The sequence below is a fragment of the Cucurbita maxima genome, unplaced genomic scaffold, assembly GCF_002738345.1.
Source record: "Cucurbita maxima cultivar Rimu unplaced genomic scaffold, Cmax_1.0 Cma_Scf00027, whole genome shotgun sequence".
NCBI lineage: Eukaryota > Viridiplantae > Streptophyta > Magnoliopsida > Cucurbitales > Cucurbitaceae > Cucurbita > Cucurbita maxima.
This window is the reverse complement of record NW_019272043.1, coordinates 1,594,391-1,605,622: the sequence shown is the minus strand read 5'-3', so window position 1 is coordinate 1,605,622 and position 11,232 is coordinate 1,594,391. Positions and strand designations below refer to the sequence as shown.

The following is an 11,232-nucleotide window of genomic DNA, read 5'->3' as shown; positions in this document are numbered from 1 at the left end:
GGCTTTTATTAAGATTAATTTTATATAGTAGCTAATTATCGTCATTTAAGCTTTTATTTACTGCATAATCAACCGCCTCAGTTGGAAGAGTTGTTGAAATGAGAACGACCTAGTTGGTTGCTAAAGGAAGCAGGGTAACTTCCATGGGTTCGACCATGATTAGTGGTTGCGAATGACATAGGAGTGGAGTCAAAAGACTCAAGGGAGCGTTGGAACAACTCAAAACTTTCAACTTTGGAGACTAAATCTGCAAAATAGGGTAGAGGGGTGAGAGCCATCTGAGTAGTAGAAGAAATTGAAAAATCAATGCCAAGTCCATGGAACCAATGCTTTTATTAATGTTCTCGACAAGTCTGTCAATGGCATAAAGTTGGTCACACTTTGCTTTGAAGGTACAAACATACTCAACAACAGGTTTGGTGCCACATTTCTTCGGCTGCAAGTCATCCTTGAATCTCAGCTCACGGGCTTTCGAATGATGGTTGAACGTAGTCTCCAATGCAAATCAAGCATCACGTACAGTGGAGAGACCAACGATGATAACAATGGCTTCCTCGGTGATAGAGGAGAGCAGGAGATAGAGAAGTCATTGATCGACTGCTTTCCACCCCAAATATTTGGTGCTAAGTGTTGAAGAGGTTTCTGGTTCAAAGCGAGGTGGTGAAACCAGAGTTTCATCAACGTTGCCCATTAACTCTCAAGAAGAGGGAGAAGTTGGCTTTTCCAAATAAGATAATGTGAGGAAGAAAGTTTGATAATGATCATATGGATTAGAGTATTGAAAGGAAGAAAATGAGAATATGATTTGGAAGCCATGGAGAAGAAAGAATCGGGGTTGCTAAATCGGAGGGGTTATGATACTATGAGAATATTTGCTAAAACCACCCCAACTAAATGGTGGTAAAAGTTCTCTATCTATGATAATTTACCGAATCAAATAAATTATAAAGGAAATGGAAAAATGATATTAGCATATGATCAATGGTCAAATATGATACCCATGGTAAACCGTAATGGAAGGTTAAATATCATAAATCATACAAGATGTTAATCTATAACAGAGAGTCAAATATGATACATAGGGTAAACCATAATTTAAGGATAAATTTCATTAACAACGTCTACATCGGTTTGGGTCGCCGTCTTGGATGCAGATCGGGTCAAGTTGCACTTTCTCGATGTGGCACGCCCTCAACTAGACATGTTCTCGCCGTTGTTGCTTGTCATGCATCCCAACAACTTCGCAACATGTGTCCCTTGTAGCTTCGTGGCCTATGTTTTCAAAAACTCGAGATTCCCTCCGTTTCTCGATTTTCCTCTATTTTCCTTCGATTTTTTATTATTATTTTTTTCTCATAACTTGAAACAACTTGATCTCTTCATTAAAGTTCCAACAAAATTATTTTCATTCCATTTATTAACTAGGGGGAGCAATACATGCACACAAATTCAATTAATTTTTTTTTTATTTTTTTTATTTTTATCATTCTTGATGTTTGTTGAAACTCAGGCTTCGGTCTAGTTACTACGTCGTCACAATGGAGCTAGTATCAAACTTGTGCGGCGTACCTAGCACCATCCGTGAATCATCCAACTCTTGTGGAAACACTTTAAGGACCTGTCACACACTAGTGCGTCGTTAACACCCTAAACATCTTTTCTAGGTGATCCTTGTGATCCACAACCGTCTTGGAGTATGCTAGTATGCAATCAACGATAACATTAATGACCATATAAAAGAAGTCCTATATACTCTCAGTTCGTTAGTTCCTTAAACTCTATAAGGCCTTGGTCAAACTAACATACATAATTGGATTCTCTTAATATTAATAATAGCTCAAGAAAGTCGTTTTCGATATGTCCTTTATCTCTAGTATTCATTTGAAGATAACATGAACTTGACATAAGCCTTATGGTTCTTCTTGTCTCACAAAAGATAACCCTGTAGTTCTTTCTCATTTGACCAACTCGGACATTCAACATAGCATGACACCTTATTACGTTGCTCGCTAGAACAAGATTACTCATCTAAGTTTAGTAAAGCTATATGAGAGTAGTTAATCATTTAGTGAGTCTCCTAATTTTCATGTAGGCTACCTCCCATAATAACTTATAGCTGACCAAGTCAAGCTTCCTCTACTAGTGATATCTTATCACTAGCTCGTCCAAGTATGACAACCTCTCAGACTTTTATACAGATCCTAGGGAATTCTCTATAGGCTTTAGTGTGGTGGTTAATTGTAACGATTCAGATTTTTATTTCCAAAAATGACATGATAATATAGTAAATGCAGCATATATTCTCATCGAAAAATGCGAAATTTCCGGCAAGACAATTATTGCCTTATTGGGAAACGTTCTTAGACCCTTTTATATCTCTAAGCACAACTTTTCAACATGTCTTGAAACGATTTCCTTCCAAACTTATCTCCTGCGTCTGAGTGTGTTTGAGAGAACAGTAAACCGCGAGTTTTCGAGAAGGAAAATCAAGTAGTTGTTTTAGTGAAGAGCTGTGAACCAACGTGAGTATTCGACATTTTCGGTTTGTTAGTTGGGTAAAGTTGCTACGTAAGTTTCCGAGGAAGAATCGAGTGGAAGTAAGGTGTATCAGTGTCGAGGTAGCTGCGTGTTCTTCAAAATCGGTGAAGGTTGCTGCGCGTTATTGGAATCGGGGAGGCGAAAAAGTCGCGTTAAGGTTTCGAGTTTTCGGGTAAGGAAGACGAGTGTTTGGACTAGGTCGGGTACCCACGAACAACAACAACCTTCACGTTCGGCCTCAGGTTCCAGCCCACTATCTAGACGAAGACCGTGGGCCGTGTTTCGCTTTCAACCCAAGTTTCAATGGATACAGGATCCGCATGCTTGCAGCTCCAGTTTCGACTTCACACGCGTGCACAGTCGCGGCTTGGCTCGCACATGTACGAACCATAGGCTCGGCTCCATCAAATTCCTTGTCTCAGCGACTCGGCTTGTTGGCTCGATATACTCATAATGTATCAATTTCTAGGTTTTTGGTAAGGGTGAATATGATTTCTGCTTATAGGGTAAAATATAGCCATGTATTAGTATCAGGGTTAAAATAGAAGTCGATTTAATGGTAGTTGTGACTGAATATGATGTAACTTTAGGAATGAATTGGTTAGCGAAAAATTATGCCAGCATAGACTGTTACAAGAAAGAAGTGGTGTTTACACCACCTTCCAAGACTAGATTCAAATTCAAGGGCACGAGTCAAGGTACTATACCAAAGGTGATATCAATGATGAAAGCAAAGAAGGTCCAACACGAAGCGTGGACAATACTAGCCAGTGTTGATACCAAGAAAGAGGAAGCTTCCCTAGCCACATTGCAAGTTGTGAATGAGTTCCCAGAAGACTTGCTAGGAATACCTTTGTCACGAGATGTTGATTTTGCAATAGAGCAAGAACTAAGTACCGGTCCTATATCTAAGACCTCATATCGTATAGCACCAACTGAGCTGAAAACACTCTATACACAACTGCAAGAGTTGTTAGATAAAGAATTTATTAGACCTAGTGCTTCTCCTTGGTGTAAGTCACTGCTATTTGTCAAGAAAAGATGTTGGGATTTATGCTCTAAAGCCTCGTAATTAATTATTTAATTTAATTATTATCCTTGTATGAAAATCCAAGGTTATTACAATAAACTTGAACAATATGTAGTTGACATATGAAAATCCAAGGTTATTAATATAACTTGAACAGTATGTAATTGACATACAAGAGTATCGTGTTCAAGTAATAATCTAAAGAGTTTATAGTATATGGATAAGGTTAGGTGTCTTATTCTGATAACACTATTGATACGACCCACTTTGTAATTGTTACAAATGATCTGATCCAAATCATTCATGTGGAAACATGTAAGTGGGGGTATCCTATACAATGAGTTTGTATATGACTGGACCAATAAATATTTAATCATTTTTTATAAATCTGTTAATTGAGAAGATTAATATTTCACATAATGATCATATGTGACTCGATCTTTATCCTGAGTGAGTTATGAACTCCTGGTTTGAGGGCTTGTCCTTTAATTTACATGGGTGAAAATGACTCTTTAGTCAATTCAACTTAAACAATGGGTCTCACCCTCTCATTGACCCGAGAGAGATTTGGTTTATGATTGGATCATAAACAAATTGTTTATTAGAGAATTAGTGGTACTTAAGGTGAAAGATGTAATTACAGGGGTAAAACAAAATTTTGACCTAGCTATAATTATGAACAACTTGTGAAGAATTGACTTGCTTGTAATGGTTATATCAATGGACATAACTTGTCCTACAATGCATAATGCATAAGAGTGCAACTTTAAATCAGTGACTTATAATTAATGAAAAGAAATTGATTAATTAATTTTATATCAAGCTCATAATTTGTAGGTCCATAAGTCCCCTCGTTAGCTCAGAGTAAGATTCAATTTATTTCAAAGAAAATTTGAAGGATTCCTATTGATATTTAATATATTAGATATATTAAATATAAATGAGGAAAAATATATTAATTTGAAGGTTCAAATTAACATTTAATATATTAGATTTATTAAAAAAGAAAAAAATATTTATCGTATTTGATACAATTAAATATTAAATCAATTAATGAATTTTGATACATTAAATAACAATATATTTGAAATTTGAATTTGATTCAAATTAATATTAGGCTATTTTATAATATCTAAATATGATTTGGATAAGGTAGTATATCCTAATATATTAAATATGCAAATATATTATTTGACAAAGATTCTCCAAGAGGGAGTTTTGTGTTTGAATCAAGAACTTGAAATAGAAAGAATTTGCATGATTGAAATACTTCAAGAAGTCTTTCAAGCTAGGTAGAGTTTTTCTACAAAGGTAAGTTTTTGCTTTCGTATTTATTACTTTTCTTTTAATTCGAGTTCATTCTCTTCAAAATTATGAAACTCTGGATGTGGTAGAAGACTTAAGCTATGAGAAAAAGTTGTTGAAAATTTTGGCTCGTAAGGTAAAGACTCTACACACCAGAACCATTGCATTGTCAAGGTGTGGTTGAGAAACCAACCAATAGAGGGGGCTACATAGGAATGAGATGATGAGATAAGAGAGAAGTATCGAGAGTTATTTCTAGGTACAGAGACTTTCAGTTTAATCAATTCCATTCTAGAAGATGGAGATGATTAGGATAATCTTAAGATTACAAACCTCCTCAACGACAAAATTTCCAAAAGCCAATTTCAATCGTGTACCTAGAGAGTTAAAGTTGGAGAAATTTTATGTTGGTGATCTCTTGGAAATTTTTCTAGGAAGCATGTGAGTGAGAATGTTAGAATAATTTATGTTGCTTTGGGGGGATGTTATTCACTTTTAGAAGCGAAGAGAAAGTAAAGTGACCATATCTAGAAGATGTAGCGGACTGGACTGCTGATGCCATAAGATGTCAAATGCGAATTCAGAATCCTAGACATGAGTTCTTACAAATAGTATCAAAGTGATACTTCTTCTAGTAAGATGTGAGGTTTGAGAATGAACCAAGGTGAAAACTAGTGGGCACGTGATACTCAAGAAAATGAGAGGTATATAAATGAACTAGGGTCATATCTGTATGAGAGAGATCTTAATGACGGGATAACTAAGAAAAAGCTTAAAGTTACTACTTACACTAATAAGATGTATCTTCCTTTTCAGTGACTCAATTTTAGCAATTCCAAAGTTAAGCATGTTTTTCTTGGAGCGATTATATGTTGGATGGGAACTTTCATAAGATGTATGTACGTGAGGACAAAACATGCGAGAATGACGTTATTATCCTTATCTCAAAAGAAAGAATTGGGCTTGGGCTTGGGCTTGGGCCTAATTATTTTCTAGAGGCCCAAAATTGGTGATATCTCAATATCTGATCTCATGACCTAATCCTCTTATCATCTACATTGGTTCCACATCCTACCCGCTCGCTGTGTTTCTCTGTTCTCTGCAAAACCCTAGACCCCCTCAAATCTCCTCCTCGGTTTTTCTTCTACTCCTCCATGGCTAGAAAGCGAAAGCTCGACTCCTCCAAAACCTCCGAGCCGGCCGAGCCTCCCAAAAAGCTCCAACAGCAAGCTCAAGCTGAACTCGACGAGAACAAGCCCCAAGATGAACCCGCCAAGGACGTCGTTCATGAGGATCTAGCGGAATACGAAGTGGTCGAGGAAGAAGATGATGGCGATCAAGACGAAAACGAGGAGGATGATGATGACGAGGAGGAGGAGGAGGAGGAGGAAGATGAAGGCGATGAGACTACTGTCGATAACCACCATCAGACCCCTAATATTTCATCCTCCTCAGCTGCTGCTACAACTGCTGCTGCTGACGACGACGACGAGCCCATTCAAAAGCTCTTGGAGCCTTTCAGCAAGGACCAGCTTATCAATCTGCTGCGTGAAGCGGCTGAGAAGCACGCGGATGTGGATGGAAGAATTCGAATGGTTGCTGATGCGGACCCATCCCACCGCAAGATTTTTGTTCACGGGCTCGGATGGGATACCAATACGGAAACTTTGAACAACGTGTTTAAGCAATATGGAGAGATTGAGGACTCCAAAGCTGTGTGTGATAAGGTCTCTGGGAAGTCTAAGGGTTACGGTTTCATCCTCTTCAAGAAGCGTAGTGGGGCTCGAAAAGCACTGAAGGAACCCCAGAAGAAGATTGGCAATAGGATGACTGCCTGTCAGTTGGCTTCGGTTGGGCCTGTTCCATCGTCGAGTGCGGCGGTAGTAACCCCTCAAGCACCACCTGCTTCGGAATATACGCAGAGGAAGATTTATGTGAGCAATGTTGGAGCTGATGTAGACCCCCAGAAGTTGCTGACTTTCTTTTCCCAGTTCGGTGAAGTTGATGAAGGACCATTGGGGCTTGACAAGGTGACAGGCAAGCCTAAAGGTTTCTGTCTATTTGTGTACAAGACGATAGAAAGTGCTAAGAGGGCTTTGGAGGAGCCCCACAAGAACTTTGAGGGTCATATGTTGCATTGCCAGAGGGCCATCGACGGTCCCAAGCCAGGGAAGTCTCAGCACCAGCATCATGTACAAAATGCGCCGTTTCAGAGGAATAAGAATCCGAATTATGCAGGTGGGGCGGCATCTGGATCAGGGCACCTGATGGCACCTGCAGGGCCTGGTGTTGGTTACAACCAAGGACCTCCTCAAGCATTGAACCCAGCTCTTGGCCAGGCCCTGACTGCTTTGCTGGCTAGTCAGGGTGCTGGGTTAGGACTAACTAATTTGTTAGGGACGCTCGGTTCTGCTGCAGGGCTGAATCCAGCTGTGCAAGGCGGCGGACCTGGAGTACAAAGTGGGTATGGGAGTCAAGCAAATATAAGCCCTGGTGTAATTGGATATGGAAGTCAAAGCGGTGTGCAGGGTGGATATCCAAACCAACAGATGGGACAGGGTGGAACCGTAAGAGGAGGGCAGCATGGAGTTGGACAGTATGGTGGTCCTGGCGGTTATATGGGGCACTAGTGCCTCGATTCGGTACTGTTTCACTCTCGTTGTACTCAATTTTTTGTTTTACATAATATTTATTGCATGACTTTTCTACTAACAAATCTTTGAATAATTGAGCTGTGAAGGATATTTATAGAATGATAAAACCTTAAATTAAACGAAAAGTAGTTATTCATAGAGAAAAAGATTTGTTCGTTAAAATACTTCAGTTGATGACAGGACTTTAAGGTGTTAACAATGTGGCATCTGTTTTCCTTGGTTGTATGTAGGCTGATTTCATTAATATTTTCACCTGAATTCATAGACGTAAGGTAGTAGCTATGGGATTTTTGCGATAAGCTAATTGTAATTATGTATTTTAGTTCTGTAGCATTTTTTTAATTGCATTTTGATTTTAGCAACGTGTTTTTATGTGGTTATTTTATATTTGTATGTGTTGCATATTAGTTCTGGTAGTATTATTCTGTTGCATTTTAGTTCTTGGAATTGATCCAAAACCTAAGTTGATTAATGATTTGTCTAACTGTTTGATGCTAGTATAATAGGATGATATAATTGATCTCTTACTTTTTGGTGTTGAAAGCTTTCTAGAGTTGCACTGTTTTATATGCAAGTACTATTTAACTACGATCCACTATTTAGCAGCATTTAGAGTCCTTTTCCAAGCATTCCATACAGGATTGTAATAGAATGCTTTAAATTCGTTTGTAAAATTGTAGGGCGAAGCTTTTGCTTCTTTCAATTCAAAGCTTCAGTGTTAAAGTTAATGCTTTCTTCTTCTTTTTCTTCAGTTCCTTCTGTGTCTTTTCCTCCATTTTCTTTGAGAACTAACATTTTGGTCACATTAGCATGCTATAAACCAATTCATTTCTCATGTTTTAGTACTATACTCACTCCCAACCCCCCGCCCATTTTCATGTGTTGCCACAATTAGTTTTGGTTCACAAATGTCTACTCAAGTTCTTTTATAGTCAGTAATACTTTTGTTTCACTACTAAATGTTTTTCTGAAATTAAATTCTTTCTTTGACATCTGATCAATACTTAATCTTTATTTCTGATAGTTTTGACTCACCTCACATAACTAAAGGAAATTTTCTAATGTCTAAGATCTCTTTCTTCTCCACGTGATATCCTGAATTTAAATAGCTACATTAAGCAATTTGAAAAGGACGTTCTAAAAAATTTGTTTTCTGAAATTATTTTTTCATGCCTTCTTATTCATTGTGCAGATCTCACTCATATGTGCGTCAGTATTTTTGTACTGATCAGGTGATTCTCTGAAGTTTAAGGAGCTGATGCAAATGACGTTTTCGACCCTGTTCATTTAAGCTCCATTTTAAATCTGTAGTTTTTGATCTATTCAAGATTTGTTTTAAATATTTGGATCAGTTTTAGTACTTTCAAGTAAAATTGTGTAAACTCTAGCTCAATGGTTGACAAAAAAATATTTCAAACTCTTTTGTTCCAATAGTTTTAATAGATCTTGCCCAAGACAGTTAAGTTATGGTTAATTCTCTTTCATTGATTTTGGTAACTATTATTCCAACTAAAATTCTATACTTTGCAAGGGTTTAATACCTGATTACTATTTAGATTTCTTATCTTATTGCTAGAAATTGGTCTATCTTGGTTCATAGCTAATTTTTTTATGCTTTGGGGAACTGTGAAACATGGGTTGTTTTAGTCTGTGTTTTTCTTTATGATATTGAAATCCAGATCTGAGATCTGCATCTCCAAATCGTTTTCATGTGTAGTTCATCTTCATTCCCCTCACATATGTTACTTCCTTTTTGGAAGCAAGGAGCTATTGTTATTGTACTGAAGAGGTTTCTGATTTTAAATATTTGTTAGACTGTTCTTTGATCCACAAATGTCAATTTTCATTTAGCTTTTTATATTTTCTTTACTACTGAGCCAGCTGAGGTCTGGAGCTGATATTGTTCATGCTATGGAGTGTGCATATGGTAGTTAACGTTAATCAGGTTGCTCGGTTGGAATTAAGAACTACTATTTTGCAGGTTGTCTCCACTGTAAGGTAAATTCTTGTATTTTGCTTAGTTAAGCCTGGAATTCATTTTGCAGTGCTAAGGGCTGAGGAATTGGAACAATTTGACCTGAAAAAACATTTATTGTGTACCTATTGTACTTTGTATAGGATACTTGTGAGGGATTATATGTTAATTTCATTTTAAGATTTTCTTTCTACTGAATTTGAGAATTGGCTTTCGGTGGTCAGTTCAATATTTTCTTTATAACCTATAGTTGTATGCCGTCAATCCTGTAAAAACGCAGGGTGATTATCTTGGAATAGAATATAACTGTAGGTAGTTCAGTATCTTGTTGGCTTGCAATTTGTAAAAGCTACTCGTGAAATAAGGTCGTTTTTTTGAAGGAATAATGGTGTTTGCATGACTTATTTGTTTCCATTTCCCTTTTGTATTGAACTCACAATTTTCATGTTACATTAACTAGGATCTTGTTTCCATTTCCCTTTTGTATTAGTCTACAACCTTTTATATCGATCTGTTATATTGCATATCAGCTTAAACCTCATTCGAGTAATTTTTGACGTTCAAATGCTTTCGTTGTTGCTAACATATTTCTGGTGTCTTGGATCTGACTGTTTCAGCATTTGCTGGGTGAATAGATATTCCTTTTTTTGAAGTTCACGTCTCATGGGTGTAGGAATAGAACAAGTCAAGAAATGACATTCACCTGAATTGGCTTATAATTGTAGTTCGGTTTGGCTTTGGATTACCATTTTATTTTCTGGTCTTTGTTTTAACAGCGGAGACGTGTTGTTGTACTAGAACTGATTAGAGTGTCATGATGTAAGTAGTGGAGGTTACTCCAGCTTCAGATTCTTAGTTCTTTTCCTTCATAATATTTGGATTGATCCTAACCCTTATATTGAGTGTAACTTTGTGAATGATGGCTTAGAAAGGTTTTGGAAAGATGAAAAATGAAATAACTTCTATTGATCTCAATATAAAGATGAATACTAATAGTAATAATAAGATGTATGATCTTGTTTGTAGGTAAAAATAATTTAAATAAGTTTATAGATTTTACTGGAAAATTTGAAACCAATAAATTTAATCAACCATCTGTTTTACCTTAACCTTATTCCTTGTTATCTAGTCATGATCTTAGGTAGTTGTTGAAAACCCCCCCACCGCACATCTCATTGTGCTCATACATTTTTAGGGTTCAAATCCCAGTTCTTCCAATTCATAAGAAGTACTACAACAGATAGGTTTAGTAAATGGAAATTAGTTTTGAAAGAGCACACATAAATCATAGCCCGTTCTAAAATGTCATCCGAGCTTTCGGCGACTGAGTTGAGTTCACAATTAGGATTAGTTGGTGAACTTTTAAACTCCTAATCATCATTGTATAATAGCATTGAACATCTCATAGATGAATGTATCGTCATAAGAGAAATAGTATACTGCTCTAAACATAAATATATGGAAGATTGAACATCTCATAGACCGGTGTGTCTAGTCAGATCGATTCACTTAGACCAATCGTCCCTTATCTCCAGACAATGGGTCTTCTCCCACTTCCACTTAGCCGTTCTCCTTCACTCATCAAATTCTTGCAATAGCGACCTCGACCGACTCTCTATTGTTCAATCTTCTAATATTCTTTAAGTTAAATGCAATTTTATAAGAATTATAGAGGAACGAGGAAGATATGAGCATTTGAATCTTCAGAAAAAAAAAAAAAAAAAAAAAAA

The 11,232-nt window shown here is 36.9% G+C and overlaps 1 protein-coding gene across 1 annotated transcript; it reads left to right on the top strand.

The window, feature by feature from the left end:
• Window positions 1–5,927: 5,927 nt before the first annotated feature.
• LOC111499524 (UBP1-associated protein 2A-like) lies at window positions 5,928–9,021 on the top strand. The gene is made up of 2 exons (XM_023151088.1): window positions 5,928–7,515; window positions 8,720–9,021. Exon 1 carries the CDS (start codon window positions 6,028–6,030, stop codon window positions 7,501–7,503), a length of 1,476 nt encoding a protein of 491 aa, XP_023006856.1. The 5' UTR covers window positions 5,928–6,027; the 3' UTR covers window positions 7,504–7,515; window positions 8,720–9,021.
• Window positions 9,022–11,232: the final 2,211 nt, after the last annotated feature.

Coding starts and splice junctions, on each gene's coding strand:
- LOC111499524 (XM_023151088.1), top strand. CDS start 6,028: ATGGCTAGAAAGCGAAAGCTCGACTCCTCCAAAACCTCCGAGCCGGCC.